General features: G+C 52.9%; 1 protein-coding gene across 2 annotated transcripts in view; it reads left to right on the plus strand.

Moving 5' to 3' along the window:
- Nucleotides 1-19,411, plus strand: part of ADCY9 (adenylate cyclase 9) — a 165,715-nt gene that overhangs the window by 135,525 nt on the left and 10,779 nt on the right. For both annotated transcript variants that reach the window (XM_017886371.1, XM_017886370.1), the window contains exons 6-10: nt 2,683-2,785; nt 8,614-8,822; nt 13,087-13,246; nt 15,015-15,163; nt 18,211-18,252. In XM_017886371.1, the coding sequence (XP_017741860.1) occupies nt 2,683-2,785; nt 8,614-8,822; nt 13,087-13,246; nt 15,015-15,163; nt 18,211-18,252 (663 nt within the window). The remainder of the gene's footprint in view (nt 1-2,682; nt 2,786-8,613; nt 8,823-13,086; nt 13,247-15,014; nt 15,164-18,210; nt 18,253-19,411) is intronic.

The raw sequence follows: 19,411 nt of genomic DNA on the forward strand, positions 1-19,411 counted from the left end.
TTTTTTTTTTTTTTTTTTTTTTTTTTTTCTCTGTGTTGCCCAGGCTGTAGTGCAGTGGCTCGATATCAGCTCACTGCAACCTCTGCCTCCCGAGTTCAAGTGATTCTCCTGCATCAGCCTCTCAGGTAGCTGGGACTACAGGTACACACAACCATGCCCAGCTAATTTTGTGTTTTAGTAGAGGTAGATTTTAACATGTTGGCCAGGCAGGTCTTGAACTCTTGGCCTCAGGTGATCTGCTCACCTTGGCTACCAAAGTGCTGGGATTACAGATGTGAACCTGTGCCCGGCCTAATGTTTACATTTTGAAATATACAGGCCCAGTCCTTTTATCAAATATTCCTGACGTTGGGTTGGTTGGATTCAGGCTGTCCCTCTGGCCAGGCAGAGACTGCAGAAGGGATGTCGTGTCCTTCTCAGGGTGTCCTTTCCAGGGACACGCAGTGCCCGTGTGTTCCTCATTAGTGATACTAATTTTGATTAATTAGGCAAAGTGGTGCCAGGTTCTCTGATCTAAGGTTATTATCTTCCTCTTATGAGTAATAAGCAATCTGTGGGAAGATACTTGAAGATCTTGTAAATACTTCATTCCCCATCAGAATTCCCTAGCTTTAGCATTCACGGATGATTCTTGCCTCAGTCTTCACTATGATGCCTCAAAGGGTGATTTTCAGCCAGGTACGGTGGCTCACGCCTGTAATCCCAGCACTTTGGGAGGCCGAGGCAGGTAGATCACCTGAAATCAGGAGTTCAAGACCAGCCTGGCCAACAAGGTGAAACCCCCCGTCTCGACTGAAAATACAAAATTAGCCGGGCATGGTGGCAGGTGCCTGTAATCCCAGCTACTCAGGAGACTGAGCTAGGAGAATCGCTTGAACCTGGGAGACAGAGGCTGCCGTGAGCCAAGATTGCGCCACTGCGCTCCAGCCTGGACAACAGAGCGAGACTCTGTCTCAAAAAATAAATAATAAATAAATAAATGGAGCAGCACAGCTTATAGCAGGGCCACTTCTGCCACTTGGCTGCTAAAATGTGGCCTTGTGCATGTCCTCTCTGCAGCAGTGTGGTGGCTCTTCTCTCCATCCACAGTCCCTGAGTTGGGAGGAGAGAGGGTCAATGTCCCGGCACAGAATTATTTCTCTTCTGAGTATGAGGATGTAGGAAGTTACTGGATACGTGTCACAGAAAGGAGAGTGCCCACTGTGCTGCAGGGAGAGGACGTGGCACACGTGATGAGCTCTACTTTGTGTTGGGTGCACGTGAGGCGTTTGACGTATTTCACCTGATTTACTTCATTTTTTCTTTTCTTTTTTTTTTTTTTGAGATGTAGTCTTGCTCTGTTGCCCAGGCTGGAGTACAGTGGCGCCATCTCGGCTCACTGCACCCTCCATCTCCCAGGTTCAAGCGATTCTCCTGCCTCATCCGCCCGAGTAGCTGGAATTACAGGCACCTGCCACCACGCCCGGCTAATTGTTGTGTTGTTAGTAGAAATGGGGTTTCACCATGTTGGTCAGGCTGGTCTCACGCTCCTGACCTCAGGTGATCCGCCTGCCTCGGCCTCCCAAAGGGCTGGGGATTACAAGGATGAGCCCACACGCCCAACCTCATCTAATTTACTTCTGATAGTCACTGTATGAGGGAGAGGCTAACACAGCTATATTTGCTTTCTGAAATCATGTTAACATTCCCTTAGTTTCTAGTAATTTTCTGCAGTATAGAAAGGATATTACTATTCGCTGGCAATTCATAAATGAACGAAAGAGTCATGGAAAGTGGGTTTGATTTCCCTGCTATTAAAATCACTGAGCTTTATCATTTTGCAGGTTTCACATGCAGTCTGCATATGTGACAATAGCACCAAAATTACACTAACTATAAACACAATTTTGTGATAACAACCTGTTAGCTTTTATGGTGGCAATTACTGTCAGTACTCTGAATGACAGGACCGCCGGTTCTGAATTACGGTTTCATTTGAAGCCTCCAAATCCGCGTAAGTACTCTCAGAACAGTGATCTGCGTGTTCTTCATGAAAGACTGTTTCACAGAACAGAAAAGCTGCCTTCATCTGCGAATCCTGGACATGAGGAATGTGTTTTCAAAAACAAACCTCAGCGGCTCATGTCTGTCACCCCAGCACTTTGGGAGGCCGAGACGGGGAGATCTCTTAAGCCCAGGAGTTCGAGACCAGCCTAACCAACCTGGTGAAACCCTGCGTCTACTAAAAAATACAAAAATTAACCGGGTGTGGTGGTGGGCGCCTGTAATCCCAGCTACACGGGGAGCCTGAGGCAGGAGAATCGCTTGAAGCTGGGAGGCAGAGGTTGCAGTGAACCGAGATTGCCGTGCCACTGCACTCCAGCCTGGGCGACGGAGTGAGACCCTGCCTCAAAAAAAACCCCAAAAACCCAAGGTTCCAATGATGTGTGTTATAATCATGGTGGATGGTCATTCTTTAATGGAGGTGGAACACAAAATATGATTATGCTTAGAGGCACAGAGGACTTTCCAGAGATCTGTTTGAACAAGGGGCAGCTGAGCGGCGTCTGGTCTGTGGACACTTTGAGACGCAGCTGTTGTAGTGAGCTAATGAGCAGCGTTTTGGCCGCTAATTGTGATCTGAAAACATCGGTACAGTGATGGTGCTGGGAACTGATCAACTGCATTTGTTGTGTCTTCCAGCCTGATGAAAGATTATTTTTTTAAGCCGCCCATTAATCAGTTCAGCCTGAACTTCCTGGATCAGGAGCTGGAGCGATCCTACAGGACCAGCTATCAAGAAGAGGTGTGTTCGTTTCTCCTTGTGCTTTTACTGAAGAATGTGTCTTGTTCTCACGGGGTCATTCACTGTTAGTTTTGTGCTTTAGCAAGGGATGGGAACATGAAGGCTAACATTCATTTCCCACACTCTGTAAATCCTGAGTGGCAACTGTACATGAAATGTCTCTTTGCGGCCAGGCGCGGTGGCTCAAGCCTGTAATCTCAGCACTTTGGGAGGCCAAGACGGGCGGATCACGAGGTCAGGAGATCGAGACCATCCTGGCTAACACAGTGAAACCCCGTCTCTACTAAAAAAATACAAAAAACTAGCCGGGCGAGGTGGCGGGCGCCTGTAGTCCCAGCTACTCCGGAGGCTGAGGCAGGAGAATGGCGTAAACCCGGAAGGCGGAGCTTGCAGTGAGCTGAGATCCGGCGACTGCACTCCAGCCTGGGCGACAGAGCGAGACTCTGTCTCAAAAAAAAAAAAAAAAAAAAAAAGAAATGTCTCTTTGCAAAGGAGGAAAAAAACCTTTCTTTAGCCCTTTGTCTTAAAGCGCAACTTCGCCATTAGTAGACCCTTTCCTCTGCGGTGGCGTCTCCAGGACTCTGTGGCTATCCCCAGTCTTGGAAGGGACCGCCCCCACCTCTCCTGAAAGGGAACCCCCCCACACCTGCCCTGGAAGGGATCCCCCCAACCTGCCCTGGAAAGGGGGCCCCCCACCTGCCCTGGAAAGGGAGCCCCCGCCCCACCTGTCCTGGAGTCTTGGGTGAGGCTCTTCTCTACCTGTTGCCCTCCCTGCGTTCTTCCCCTGAGAAGGACCCAGGAGGCCTTCACCTCTCTAACTCCAGCTCCACATTTCCTCCCCTGCCCCCACCACCTTCACCCAATCCCACTTCCTCCAAGAAGCTCTCCCTGACCCCATACTGGATTGTACTTCCCTTCATACACTTCCTTCTCCATGTGTGCCCCATTTTGGATTCTTACGTGGTTCTGGATTCGTGTTCCTCCCTCCCTAGATGCTCAGCTCTGTGAGGTAGGACCCGGGTCTCTCTCCTGCAGCCCCTTCTCACAGCCTCCAGCACAGTCCCAACGCTCACAGTGCTCTGTGGGGACTTGCTGGAAGGAATAATACAAGAACGTAGAGCCTGGTTTGAATCCTGGCGGCCTCCTGACTGCATTCTCTCCTCCAGGCCCAAACCTAACCTCTGAGTGTTCCCAACTCAAGAGTGGGCGCCCTCTCCACCCAGAACAAAAGGGATTTCTCATTCTGTTTCCCTTGGTTCCTCCAGCAGGTCTTCATTAAACTCTGTGGTGTCCTGGTCTGGGCTCTAGAAAGACCCTGGTAAGCCCGGTGGAGCCAGTTTATGCCTCGTGGGGTGGCAGATGCTGGTTGGTGGCCTGTAAGGCACAATATCATCTCATTTCATCCTCATAGCAATGCTGTAGGGAAGCTGATGATTATCCTCATTTTACCAAAGAGAAAGCTGAGGCTGAGAAAGGCTGAACAGGTGGCCGTGGTCCCATAGCCACGGTTGGACACGAGCAGTCTGGCTGCCAAGCCAGGCATCTGGGCCGCTTCTCGCCCTGCACTGCTGAACCTCCCAAACAGCAGACACCTCTGCCATCCCTTCTAAAGGCACCAAATGTACACTCAGCCTCTGCTCTGCCAGGGACTGTTCTTGGTGCTGGGGAAGGGGGAAAGATGTGGCCTGATAGGGAGGAGGAATTTAGAAACAACATCTGAAGCTGGAGGTCTGCAAATGCCCTCCCAGCACACGGCGAGGCACCAAGCCCAGGCTGGGGGCCCCAAGGGGGGACCTCCTGAGCTTGCCTTGGTGGGAAGACTAGGAATTAATGGAATGTAGGAATGAGGGAACATTCTGGAGAGTGGGGCAAGCACCCACAAACGTTAGAGAGCCCGGTGCGTCCAGGGAGTTGCAGGTGCGTCCAGGGAGTTGCAGGTGCGTCCGGGGAGTTGCAGGTGCGTCCGGGGAGTTGCAGGTGCGTCCGGGGCGGGAGTGGCAGGAGGTGGCAGGGGTTAGTTTATGGCTCTCACACCATGGACTTTATGCCAAAGGCCATGGGGAGCTGTTGAAGGATCTGGAACAGGTTGTGTTTTAAGATCACACAGCTCACACCTGTAATCCCAGTTACTCAGGAAGCGGAGGCAGGAGGATCCCTTGAGGCCAGGAGACAGACCAGCCTGAGCAACATAGTGAGACCCTGTCTCTTCCAACAAAAGGAAAAAAAACATGGCCGGGTGTGGTGGCTCACGCCTGTAATCCCAGCACTTTGGGAGGCTGAGGTGGGCGGATTGCCTGAGGTCAGGAGTTTGAGACCAGCCTGGCCAACATGGTGAAACCCCGTCTCTACTGAAAACACAAAACTTAGCCAGATATGGTGGTGGGTGCCTGTAATCCCAGCTACTTGGGAAACCGAGACAGGAGAATCGCTTGAACCTGGGTGGCGGAGGTTGCAGTGAGCCAAGACCACACCATTGTACTATTGCACTCTAGCCTGGGCAAGAAGAGTGAAACTCTGTCTCAAAAAAAAAAAAAAAGAAAAAAGAAAAAAGAAAAACATGTATCAGCTGAGTTTTGGAGGGTGATAAGAGTGTGGACAAGACAGGAGGCCACATGACAGGTGGGAGGCTGTTACCAAAACTCAGGGCAGGTGGCCACAGGGTCCCGGTGGGTAGGAAAGGACAGACACCGGGACAGGGAGCCTCCCAGCTGGCCTGCATGTGGGGACTCGTGCTGAGGGCTCCACATGGGTGCGTTCCTAGCCTAACATCCCACCACCCACAAGGTGCAAGTACTGGTTTATCCCTGGTTTTGGATAAAGAGACTGAGGCATGGCTGGGTGGATATCACAACTAGTTATGGCGGAGTGACTTGAGCCCTGGCAGCCCCGCCGCAGAGCCTGCGCTCTGAGGATGGTGGGACGGCCACACCCGGAGGCCCTGGGATGTGGGCAGTGAGCAGGGTAGAGCCAGTGGCACTGCCCCTGGGTTTGGAGCCCACGGGGAGAGAGGGCGAAAGAGTGTCATGACGTGGAGGAGCATCGTTATCAGTGGGACTGGGACAGGCGGCACTGCCAGGATGCACAGGGGTAGGGCAGGTGGGCCTGGGGAGCCTCTGGCATCAGGGCCAGGGGTGGCCCAGAGGGAGAGGCTGGGGCCGGGANTGTGGGCAGTGAGCAGGGTAGAGCCAGTGGCACTGCCCCTGGGTTTGGAGCCCACGGGGAGAGAGGGCGAAAGAGTGTCATGACGTGGAGGAGCATCGTTATCAGTGGGACTGGGACAGGCGGCACTGCCAGGATGCACAGGGGTAGGGCAGGTGGGCCTGGGGAGCCTCTGGCATCAGGGCCAGGGGTGGCCCAGAGGGAGAGGCTGGGGCCGGGACAGGTGTCTCTGGGAGGCAGCAGGGCAGGCAGGAGAGACCACAAGGGAGGTGGAGGGAGGAGCGGGGCCTCTGCCAGCGTCCATGGATGGGGCAGTTCTGCAGAGGAGATGGTAGCCCCAAGACGGAAAGGCCCTGCACCCGAGCCCTTGGCTTGGAAGGTGGGAGATGTGGGCTCCCGGAAGTAGAGCAGCCTGTGTGGAAACCTTCTGACCTCACGTAGGCATGGCAGTGAGGTCTCGGGGGACATGCGTGCACCCAGCCCTGACTGGGACCCCTGATGGGCACTAGATGGAGCCCCAGAGAAAGGGGACGTGTGTGTGCCTCTGCCAAGGCGGGTGGGCATGGGCAGTGTCACCCCTGAAATTCCCACACCTGGCCGGGCGCGGTGGCTCACACCTGTAATCCCAGCACTTTGGGAGGCTGAGGCAGGCAGATCATGAGGTCAAGAAATAGAGACCGTTCTGGCCAACTTGGTGAAACCCCGTCTCTACTAATAGTACAAAAACTAGCCGGGTGTGGTACCGTATGCCTGTAGTTCCAGCTACTCTGGAGGTTGAGGCAGGAGAATTGCTTGAACCCGGGGGGCGGAGGTTGCAGTGAGCCGAGATCGCGCCACTGCACTCCAGCCTGGCGACAGTGAGACTCTGTCCCCGCCACCCCTGAACAAAAAAGAAATTCCCACACCTTCTGAGGGAATTCCAGGGTTGGGAGCAGACTTGCCCTTCCGGGGCACATGGACACCTACAGAGCCTCTAGGTTCCTTGGAGGGAATTTGGAACCAAACCCCACCCCCAGGTTGCCCTGGCAGGGTCCAGCCTGGCATCAGGGCTGACTGGCAGCCCTGCTCCCACCGTCCAAACTCCCCCTCCTCACCTCCCACCTAGTTCCTGGGAGTGGTCAAGACACCTGGAGCTGGTTTGTCCCACGGAACACACAGTGCACCCAGGGCTGCAATGAGACCTTTCCGCTCCCTGTGTCTCCGGCCCCCGCCCCCAGCCCCGAGCCCGGCTGGGATGCTGAGTGGACACCCATGGCCTCTTGGGTTGCCAGAAGGTTGCAAGGCCAAATGGAAAGGAGCTGAACTTTCTGCATCCCTCCCTCTCCCAACCACAGCCTCTGCCTTTGGGTCCTGCTCGTTCCTCTAGGTTAGGGGCACACTCAGGAGTCAACCGGTCCACACCAAGTCCTGGCCTGGCTCCTCGTTCACTGTGTGCCCTTGGGGTAGCCCCTGGCCTTGGCCTCCCAATCTGTACCCCGAGATGGGTGGTGGTTCCTGCCTGTGGGGTGTTGTGAGCATCAGTGGAGATCGCAGCCCCCCAGAGCCCTGCAGGGCCTGGGCCTAGTACACCTCTTGGACATGTCAGCATCATTATTTCTCCCCCTCAACTGCCGAACACTGGTGCAGGCCTCTCTAGTGTACTTGGCACACCTGCCTGTGTTTCCTCTCCCTGACCCTCCCACCTCCCGCTGTGAGCTGCCCAAGGGCATCATTTTGTGTAGGTCCCGGCCCCAAGCACAGAGCCAGGCCCCGTAGGTTCCCAGGCAACGATGTGCCGCTTAACTCCCCCTCAGCCAGTTCCGCCATGAAGTCCCCCTTTCACGCCTGCTGAAGCTAGAACTCCGCCACGCAGCAGGACCTCCCTGCACATTGCTGTCGCGCAACTGCTTACAGATATAGAGACCTCACCTGCGCCAGTCAGTAACTCATCTTTCAGCTACATATGTAGCGTGTCTGTGAGAATGTGCTGGGTCGTAATCAATTGCTCTGTGACCCTGGCAGCGTTTTTTTGTTTGTTTGTTTGTTTGTTTTTTGGAAACAGGGTATCATTCTGCAGTGGTGTGATCATAGTTCACTGCAGCTTCAAACTCCTGGGCTCAAGCAGTCCTCCCACCTCAGCCCCTCAAGTACCTGGGACTACAGGCACAAACCACTAGGCCCGGCTAATTATTTTATTTTTGGTAGACGGAGTCTCTCTCTGTTGCCCAGGCTGGAGTGCAGTGGTATGATTATAGCTCACTGCAGCCTCAAACTCCTGGGTTCACACGATCCTCCTGCCTCAGCCTCCTGAGTAGTTGGGACCACAGTCACGCACTGCCATGCCTGGCTAATTTTAAAATTTTTTGTAGAGATGGGGTCTCACTGTGTTACTCAGGCTGGCGTTGAACTCCTGGGCTCCAACGACCCTCCTGCCTCAGCCTCCCAAAGTGTGGGGATTATAGGCGTGAGCCACCGTGCCCGGCCCCCTGGACAAGTTTAACATCTCTGTGCCTTGGACTCCCTAGTATTAAATGGGGTAGTAGAGGGAGACAGCCCTCCGAGAGCCTTCCCGCCCCGTGCCTGGCCCGGAGCAGCAGCGCTCAGCACGTGTTGCCTGTTTCTCCATCCGAACTACACTCCTGGCCTCCCGTGGCCACCCAGTCATTCTGCTCCACTCCTGCTCCAAACAGGTCATAAAGAACTCCCCCGTGAAGACGTTTGCTAGTCCCACCTTCAGCTCCCTCCTGGATGTGTTTCTGTCGACCACAGTGTTTCTGACGCTGTCCACCACCTGCTTCCTGAAGTACGAGGCGGCCACCACGCCTCCCCCACCCGCCGCCCTGGCTGTCTTCAGCGCGGCCCTGCTGCTGGAGGTGCTGTCCCTCGCAGTGTCCATCAGGTAAGCACCATGTGGGCTGGGTCTTCAGCTCTGAGCCATTAGCTCCCTCTTCTGGCTCTATGGCTTATGGCTGAGCAGTTGGACTGGTCTCCAGCCAGCTGTCCCTGCTGGCTGATTTCTGGAGATGGGCCCCCGTGTCCTCCCCCGGCCCTGTGCCCTGGCATCCTCCCTCCCTCACATTGGCCCAGATGCGGGGGGACCACCTCACTGGAGGGGGCAGTGCCCCACAGCCCCGACCGCTGCCAGCTCGTCCCCGGATCTCCAGGGTGAGAGACTGCAGAGGAGAAGGTGAGAAGATAGGAAATGATCTGGAGGAAGGAAAGGAAAATACATGAGTCGGGGCAGATGATAGGCAGGGCTGGGTCAGCAGGCGCCTCTTCAGAGTGCAGGAGCCAAACATAGACCCATAGCAGCATCTCCGTGTGCTTGCCTCAGGCGGTGGTCTCTTGGGTATGATGCCAGCAGAAGAAAGAAGAGACAAGCTCAACTTCATCAAAAGTTAAGCCGTTGTGCTGCAAAGAACATCAGGAAAGCAAAAGAACCCACAGAATGGGAGGGAACATTTGTAGATCAGGCCTCGGACAAGGTCTAACATCTAGAATGGATAAAGAACTCATACAGCCCAATAATAAAAAGCTCACTTTAAAGGGGACAGAGGCTCCGAACGGACCACAGGTGCGTCTTGGGGAAGCCGGGCCCTTGGGACCAACCCGGCTCCCTGAGGGGGCTTGCAGTGTCTCAGCATTCCTGAGCAGGCAGGCGGCCCTGCGTGGTCCCCATTCTGGGCACCACAAGCCCCTTTCGTGGTCCAGTCACCCTCAACAGGATGGCTGCCAGCCTAGCAGAGTCCCACTAGCAACTGTGTCCAGGAGCTGGGCTTCAAACAGACATGGGGAGGCAGCCCTGACCTTGAGTATCTGCTGCCCTTATCCAGCATCCCAGGGCAGAGACGAATGGCTTTGAGTCTGGCCCGAAGCTCCGGAATGCTGGCTTCTCCCATCTGAGGTGGGCAGGCTGGGATTCCTGCCTCCTCCCTCCCACCTGTGCCGTACCCAGGACCCTTTCGCCATGGGTCATGCTCTCTGTGGCACGTGCTCACTGTTTCCCAGAACTCTCTGGGCTCACGTCCCATCGCCTACAGCGAGCAGCCCTCTTCCTGGCACAGCCTCCCGTCCTGCCTCAGTGCCCTCTTGTGCTTCTGGGGACCCCTCCCAAAGGAGCCGTCGTCCGAAGGCCCTTCCAGGGCCTGCTTCCCCAGAACCCAAACCAGACATCCTCAGGCCCCTGGTTGGTTTGTTTTCCCTCTTTAAAAAGATCAGCTTTTTTTTTTTTTTTTTTTGGAGACGGAGTCTCGCTCTGTCGCCCAGGCTGGAGTGCAGTGGCACGATCTCGGCTCACTGCAAGCTCTGCCTCCCGGGTTCACGCCATTCTCCTGCCTCAGCCTCCCTAGTAGCTGGGACTACAGGTGCCCACTACCTCGCCCGGCTAGTTTTTTGCATTTTTAGTAGAGACGGGGTTTCACTGTGTTAGCCAGGATGGTCTCGATCTCCTGACCTCATGACCCGCCCGCCTCGGCCTCCCAAAGTGCTGGGATTACAGGCGTGAGCCACCGCACCTGGCCAAAAAGATCAGCTTTAGGCCAGCTTTAGGCCAGGTGTGGTGAGCCTCACACCTTGTAATCCCAGCACTTTGGGGAGGCCCGAGGCAGGTGGATCACCTGAGGCTGGGGAGTTCGAGACCAGCCTGCAACATGGGGAAACCCGTCTTTACTAAAAATACACACACACAAAAAAGCCAGTCTTGGTGGTGGGTGCCTGTAATTCCAGTTACTCGGGAGGCTAAGGCAGGAGAATCACTTGAACCCAGGAGGTGGAGGTTGCAGTGAGCCGAGATCACACCGGTGCACTCCAGCCTGCGTGACTCCATCTCAAAAAAGAAAAAAGGATCAGTTTTATTGTGACATGATTTACATACAATAAAGTCATGCAAGTGGGCAAAACTCAGTGATTTTTAGTAAATTTGAAGAATTGTATGAATATCACCACTATGTAACTATCGGGCACCTCCATCACCCCAAAAAGAAACCCGTCCCCGTGGGCAGTCACTCCCCCAGATCTGCCCTCCCTGGCCTGCCACCAGGTTTTCCTCTAATGTGGGTGGTTGTAGTGTCTTGAGGGCTCTGAGGCCAGCATTGTCTCTACGCCTTTTGACTTGCACCCTTTAGCCATTATTCCTACTCCTTCAGACCCAATTCTAAAGCATTGAGGCCAACCTCGGTCTAGACTGCCGAGGGCTGGGGTGAGGTGTGCTGGACCCGCCTGCACGGACGCACTCCCCAAACCTCTGGTGAAGGTGGTGGCTGCTGCACCCCTAAACAGGCCTCTGGTGGGATTTAGTTCCATTTACCAGGAATCGTCAAGCCTGGGAGAGGCCCAGACCCTGAAAGGCTTCCCTGGCCCCTCTGAGGGCCGTGTTTTTGACCCCAGCGTGACGGGAGCCTGTGCTGTGGGGTGTACGGGCGCCCCATCCCTTTCCTGTAGAGGAGGGAAGCCAGGCGCCTTCTCAGTGACTGGCCCAGGCCCCGCCTGCCGCCTCCAGGAGGCTTCCTGCGTCTCCCTCTCTACTCTGCCCCGGCAGGTGTGAGGATGGCAGGTCTCATTTTCAGATCCCTGCAGACTCGGGGACCAGGATGAAGGCCCCTCGCCACCTCACATCTTTCCTACTCCTGACTGGGAACTCGGTTCCCTCTGTCCCCTCTCCTGGGGCCTCTGTATTCTGCATATTTGTGGTTATTCTTGGAAATGTTCCAAAGCCTTCATTATCCTTTAAATATCAGGAAACCAGGGCTGTCCAGTACCCTAAAAGGGTGAGACTGTGCCTGCGTCCCTGTGGGGAATGGCTGGAGGGTGAGCGTTTCCTCACCTGGCCACACCACGCAGCCAAGAGGCAGAGGCATGGTAGGTGTTCAGGCCGGAAGGCCGGGCCACCGGGCGGGGCGGGGGGCTTTGTGCCAGAGGCTCTTCACAACAGCGGCCCCCGCCCAGCCTCTCCTGAGGCAGGGACAGCAGGCCCATCCGCAGTTCCCTGGCAACAACCTCCCCACGAGGACCCCACACCCTCTCCTCATCTCCCCACCTGCCCCCCTCCATTGGCCCAGGGGTCCCTGGGCTCAGCCAAGACCTGTTCCTCCTCCTCACAGTGGTTCTTGGCCCACACGCTCCGCTGCTTCTTTATACAGAACTTTTTACTGTGTCAACATCACACTCCTGAAACGGAGCCTGCCTAGACACACACCTGCAAAACGAGTCAGTGCATACCGTCGCTCTGCTCAGAAGGACGAAGTCTTTTAACATGAAATACGTGGTGCTGGACCTCATGTATGACAGGGTCCCGCTGCCTGAAGTCCTGAAGCTGTGCACACGCATGATGAACGTGACAGCCCAGATGCAGACGGCACGCGTGTGCGGGTTTAGTGGTCCAGGCGCCACGAGCCGGGTTCGGCCTATGATGTGATTTTCCGAAACATGGAACAGGCCTTGGTGATGCCCCAAACAGAGCAGAGATGACCGCCACTCAGTTTCCACAGGAGCTGCCCTCCGGGAAATCCAGTGTGTCAGCGTCACCGCAGAGCACTCTCTGTTTGTAGATGGGACAGGCTCTGGGCTAAGATGCTGTCAGCAGCCTTCCGCCTTTGTGGGTGCCCGGGGCATGGCTGCTGTGTGGGGTGCAGGGCAGAACCTCCCTGGGTGGCACCTGCCCACATGCAGGACGCCTCTGTCCCTGGTGCCTTCCCACCAGATGCCAGGACCATCTCTCCTGCTGCGACAACTGCAGGGGCTCCACAGAATTCCGGGGTGCCTCCAGAGCTGCCCCCATCAAGACCTCATGCCTCAGAAGCTGATGGGAGCAGGTGACGGCAGCGTGGTGACCCCCAGGAGACTCTCCTTGGGGCCTGTAATACTCTCACGTGCTCTCTGAGACAAGCGAAGCGTGTGATTTCCACAAGCATATTTTATCAGAAGGCAACATGTGACCCTAGAGTCAGGTACAATGAGCTGAGCCCAGCTTCCTCGCCTTCTACCAAAAGTGAGGGAGGCAGACCCCCTACCCCACGCCTGCTTCCATGCCCGTCCCAGGGGCAGCATGGGAGAGCGCGGAGGGCAGTGCTGGCCGCAGCCTTGCGCCTGTCTCCAGGCCCATGACCCACCCCAGGCCCCATCACTCCTGCAGGGAGTGATGTCCCTAACCCCTGTCCCTCTCGCAGGATGGTGTTCTTCCTGGAGGATGTCATGGCCTGCACCAAGCGCCTGCTGGAGTGGATCGCCGGCTGGCTACCGCGTCACTGCATCGGGGCCATCCTGGTGTCGCTCCCCGCACTGGCTGTCTACTCCCACGTCACCTCCGAATTTGAGACAAACATACACGTAAGTAAAGGCTCAGCCGTTTTATTTCCACGTTCTCCTGGACTCCCTAATCTCTCTCTTTAAATCACTTGGGATAGCAATTTAAAAATAAACGCTTTGGCTGGGCACAGTGTCTCACACCTGTAATCCCAGCACTTTGGGAGGCCAAGGCGGGCGGATCATGAGGTCAAGAGATTGAGACCATCCTGGTCAACATGGTGAAACCCTGTTTCACAAAAAATACAATTAGCTGGGCGTAGTGGTGCTCACCTTTAATCCCAGCTACTCGGGAGGCTGAGGCAGGAGAATCTCTTGAACCCGGGAGGCGGAGATTGCAGTGAGCTGAGATTGCACCACCGCACTCCAGCCTGGGTGACAGAGTGAGACTCCGTCACTAAATAAAATAAAATGGGGCTGGACACAGTGGCTCACACCTGTAATCCCAGCACTTTGGGAGGCCAAGGTGGGTGGATCACCAGGTCAGGAGATCGAGACCATCTGGCTAACACGGTGAAACCCAGTCTCTACTAAAAATACAAAAAATTAGCCAGGCGTGGTGGCGGGTGCCTGTAGTCCCAGCCACTTGGGAGGCTGAGGCAGGAGAATGACCTGAACCCAGAAGGCGGAGCTTGCAGTGAGCAGAGATCGCGCCACTGCATTCCAGCCTGGGTGACAGAGCGAGACTCCATCTCAAAACAAAATAAAAATAAAATTAAAAACAAAATAAAATAAAAATAAACCCACGAAGAAGCACGAACTCTTTTGCTGTCCTGAGCCGACTTAACACCGGGCTGCCCAGATGCTCACGCACTGGCAATGGCCGGGCTGGGGAGTCCCCAGTGGGCATGGGTCCCCGCCAATGTGCCTTGTTCTTCATCAAGTCCCAAATCAGTCATTTTCCTTTACACTTTACAAACAAGTGTCTGCCCCACATTTCCTAACCATGTGAGAAGCATAACTGGCAGACAGAATTGACTCGTGCCCGGATCGGCTGCTGCTGGTCAGGAAGGGACCTTTGCTCAACTCCGTGGAGAGGGAACCAGCGCGGCCGTGGGAGATGATGCTTCTTGTGCTTGGGCTTCCGGGCGGGCTGATGGTGTTTGGCACTTTAGCCCCACATCACATCTCATTGGGCCCCTAGGAAAAGCTTTTTGAAGGAAGCTGATCACACAGTGGTTCTCGAACGGGAGGCCTCCCTTCCCTTTCCACGGAGACACGTGGCGTTTCCCACGCCTGCAGAGGTGCGTGGTACCGTGTGAACAGGGAGCCTCATGCTGGCTAGTGAACCTAGAGGCTTGATCTGTCCTTGACACTGCCCACTAAAAAAGTAAGACTGACTGGGGATAGTAAGCAATCAGATGGTATCGGTGATATTTTTAGATTACACACAAACATGGATTAGGCCGGGCGCGGTGGCTCACGCCTGTAATCCTAGACACTTTGGGAGGCCAAGGCAGGTGGATCACCTGAGGACAGGAGTTCGAGACCAGCCTGGCCAACATGGTGAAAACCCATCTCTACTAAAAATACAAAAATTAGCCAGGCATGGCGCCAGGAGCCTGTCATCCCAGCTACTCAGGAAGCTGAGGCAGGAGAATCACTTGAACCCGGGAGGCAGAGTTTGCAGTGAGCTGAGATCACACTGCCGCACTCCAGCCTGGGCGACAGAGCGAGACTCTGTCTCAAAAAAAAGGAAACATGGATTAGTGGCGAATGTTTTGGCAGCCCAGGTATAGTGGTGGTGGTTGGGGAGCCCTGGGCGGCTGTCCTAACCCTTCCGCTCTTGCAGTTCCCAGTGTTCACAGGCTCTGCCGCGCTGATAGCCGTTGTGCACTACTGTAACTTCTGCCAGCTCAGCTCCTGGATGAGGTCGTCTCTCGCCACCGTTGTGGGGGCCGGGCCGCTGCTCCTGCTCTACGTCTCCCTGTGCCCAGACAGGTACGCGGCCAGCACTGTGTGCGGGCAGCAGGGTGCGTGACCATCTTTCCTGAGGTCGCTTAGGGCCTCGCTGCATTTGCACATTGCTTCTCACATCTAGATAGAGATGTTTCCCATCATGACCCAAAATAGCTTTCAGCACATACCACGTCAAAGAGCTAATGAGATGCCCTTAGAATAATATGCAAAAGAAAGAAAAAGAGTGTCATTTAGAACAGCACTCTGGATGTTTGAATGTAGACGTCCTGAAAAACATAATGCCGCCATTACAGGTGTGAGGTGACTTCTGATGAATGGGATGAAATCTAAGAAAGTGGGGCCTGAAGGATTTCAGAGAAGATGGTCAAGGCCACGAAAGGGCGGAGGTACAGGTGGACGTGAAGGCGGAGAGGAAGCTGGTGCTGACTTTCCTTGAGTAGGGTAGGGTTCGTGAACCAGGACAGGTCACAGCCTGGAAGGAGGAGTGAAGACGTAGGATGATCTGGCAAGTCACCTGGGCCTCATTTCTAAATATTATGTCAGGCTGGGCACAGTGGCTCACGCCTGTAATCCCAGTACTTTAGGAGGCTGCGCAGGCAGATCATCTGAGCTCAGGAGTTCAAGACCAGCCTGGCCAACATGGTGAAACCCCATCTCTACTAAAAATACGACAATTAGTCGGGCATGATGGCGAGCACCTGTAATCCCAGCTACTTGGGAGGCTAAGGTAGGAGAACTGGTTGAACCCAGGAGGCGGAGGTTGCAGTGAGATGAGATTGCGCCACTGCACTCTAGCCTGGGTGACAAGAGTGAGATTCCATATCAAAAACAAATAATAATAAATAGGTCAAAACGATTCCCCATATGATGTCATGAGACATAGGATTAATGACCAGTCATTGAACATAGGTGTTTTATTTTGAAATCCTCTGTATACTGAGGAGGACATTGGCCTTCAAAACCGTATCACTGATAGATGCTGAGGAATGGAATGGCGCAGACACAGAAACAGGAGTCAGGGAGGCTGGTAGACCTCTGGGGACAAGCCCAGTTCTCATTGTACTACAAAAAATGTAAAAACGGCCGGGTGTGGTGGCTCACGCCTGTAATCCCAGCACTTTGGGAGGCCGAGACTGGCGAATCATGAGGTCAGGAGATCGAGACCATCCTGGCTAACACAGTGAAACCCCGTCTCTAATAAAAAAAGTACAAAAAATTAGCCGGGCATGGTGGTGGGCGCCTGTAGTCCCAGCTACTCGGGAGACTAAGGCAGGAGAATGGCGTGAACCCAGGAGGCGGAGCTTGCAGTGAGCCGAGATCACGCCGCTGCACTCCAGCCTGGGTGACAGTGCAAGACTCCATCTCAAAAAAAAAAAAAGAAAAAAGTAAAAACATATAGGATGGCAGTGATAGGAGGTGCTGCATTTAAAATATTTTCCATTAGTGACATCCAGTAAGATCACTATCTTTCATGTGTTACACTAATTGATTTGTTAAAAATAAGTCCCAGCCAGGCACGGTGCTCACACCTATAATCGTAGCACTTTTGGGAGGCTGAAGCAGGTGGATTGTCTGAGCTCGGGAGTTCAAGACCAGCCTGGACAACATGGTGAAACCCTGTCTCTACTAAAAATATAAAAAATTAGCCAGGTGTGGCATTGTGCACCTGTAATCCCAGCTACTCGGGGGGCTGAGGCAGGAGAATTGCTTGACCCCAGGAGGTGGACGTTGCAGTGAACCGAGATCGTGCCACTGCACTCCAGCCTGGGTGACACAGCGAGACTCTGTCTCCAAAAATAAAAGTAAAAAGTAAGTCCCAAATTGCCTATTGCACACTTGCAACTGGTTTCAGGGTATTTTAGGCCTTTTCAACTAAATATGTTGTTGGAAATCCAGTAATACCTTGGATAGCAGAGTGTAAGCAGTAAACAGTTTATTCAAATATTTTGTGATATCTTAAACCCATTAAGCTTCCATTCATGTAATAAACTTCTCCCAAATATTAGGCTTTTTCTATAACTGCTTATAAAAATGTTTCACTGTTAGTGTGTATTGAAGAACCGCCTGTTTACAATTACAGAGGGTTTAGATGCACAGAATATTTTGAAGTCACATGGGATATTTCTTCCTTGTCCTTGCAGGAGATTTAACATTCTGGCTCCCTGAGTTATTAAGAGAACCAGAGGGACCCCTGGCATTTCCAAAATGCCCCCTTGGAGTGGCATTACTGTCGCCAAGGACCTCTGTTTGAATAAATTCAAAAGCACAAAATGATTCCATTTGCCGCAGTATTGTCAGTATCAGATGGAGTAGGCGTGGGTACCTTTGGTTAAGCAGTCCAGCCATGGGCCGCGTGAGCATCCGTCCTCAGTTTACTCAAGAATCACAATACGGAAGACATTTAAATTCCCTGCAAATTAAGATCAAAAGGGGAATTTGAAATAGGACTGTCATTCAGTACTTGAAACTTTAATGAATAGATTAAGCAAAATAAAGCAGACTTGGATTTTTCTGACGGTGTGGCGATCTAGAACGATGGTCACGATAAGCTCTTTCTCGAGAGTATGAAATCCAGCAAACTGCTTGCTACCTTTTAAATCCATCACAGGTCCCTCGTCGGGCATTCACAGTGGCCGTTAGTCGTGGCTGCGGGGCTTTTCCACCTGGAGCTGGGGAGCCACAGTGATGGGGGACCCCTCTGCCGCCCTTGCGCCCAGAGTTCAAATAGCAGATCTGGGATAGAGATGGTGGTTGTAGTTCCCCTCGGCCCAGAACTCCTCCATCCACGTGAGACCCCCAGAGCCCCTAATCCCATCACCGTTGCTGAGCCTCACAAGGATAGAGAGGATGCTGGATGGTAAACAAAGACATAAACTCAACTTTACCCAGGGAACTGCCCCCAGCATTGGGAGACGCAGGCGTGAAGGAAGAGGTAGAAGCAGGTGGCTTTATGTCGATGTCACAATCGCGTCTAAAACAGGAACGTAGTTTGTTCAGACTCCTCAGGTTGTCTTGTAGAATGTCTTCTTTGTTCTTTATAATAACATTTTTCTGCATTTTAATTTCAGTTCTGTATTAACTTCGCCCCTTGACGCAGTACAGAATTTCAGGTAAGCTTTTAATATTGTGCCTCTGTCTGAATAAACGAGAGTGGCTATATTACCCCACCCATTTCTAAGCTTCCTGAAAACAGTGGGATCTTGAATAAAATGAACAATATGTGCATTCTTATAATAGAAAGTGGAAAGTATCTCCTTGTTGAAATAAATCATAGTTATAATGTCTAATGAGGAAAATAAAATTTGTTTTATTATTTTAATAAGACATTAAAGTCATAGTAATTTTATGTAAGACTTTCACATGCAACAAAGGAAATCTCGCAAATCAAAGAAAAAAAGTTATTTTGTAAAATATTTTAAAATAACTGACTTGAAATTCAAAATATGAAATGTTTGAACCTTGCTTTACTGTAAACATCAGAATCAATTCTAAATAAATCGAAGAATCAGAAATAAAAATTAAATGATATAAAATCTAGAAAAAGTAAAATTCAATAGTTTTCAAGCCTCTAAAACTGAGATAACTTTCCAGGCTTACAAATAATAACTAGTACCACAAAGAAAAGATGGACAGATTTGAGAGGAAGGGAGAGAAAATCAAAGCAGACAGGAAAAGACCGGACGTGGGAACTCACGCCTGTAATCCCAGCACTTTGGGAGGCCAAGGCGGGAAGATTACTTGATGCCTGGAGTTCTAGACCAGCCTGGACAGCATAGCAAAATCTTGTTTCTGCAAAAAAATTTAAAAATTAGCTAGGTGTGGTGGTATGCACGTGTAGTCCCAGCTACTCGGGAGGCTAAGGTGGGCATGAGGCCAGGAATTCGAGGCTGTATTGAGCTGTGATGGTGCCCTTGCATCCCAGCCTGGTTATCACAGCAAGACTCCGTCTCAAAAAAGAAAAAAGAAAACGGCCAGGCACGGTGGCTCACGCCTGTAATCCCAGCACTTTGGGAGGCTGAGGTGGGTGGATCACCTGAGGTCAGGAGTTCAAGACCAGCCTGGCCAACATGGCAAAACCCCGTCTCTACTAAAAATACAAAAATTAGCTGGGGTGGTGGGGGGGCATCTGGAATCCTAGCCACTTGGGAGGCTGAGGCATGAGAATTGCTTGAACCTGGGATGCGGAGGTCGCAGTGAGCCGAGATTGGCCACTGCACTCCAGCCTGGGCAACAGAGTGAGATTCTGTCTCAAAAAAAAAAAAAAAAAAA

The sequence above is a fragment of the Rhinopithecus bieti genome, unplaced genomic scaffold (assembly GCF_001698545.2).
Source record: "Rhinopithecus bieti isolate Rb0 unplaced genomic scaffold, ASM169854v2 scaffold_13704, whole genome shotgun sequence".
Taxonomy (NCBI): Eukaryota; Metazoa; Chordata; class Mammalia; order Primates; family Cercopithecidae; genus Rhinopithecus; species Rhinopithecus bieti.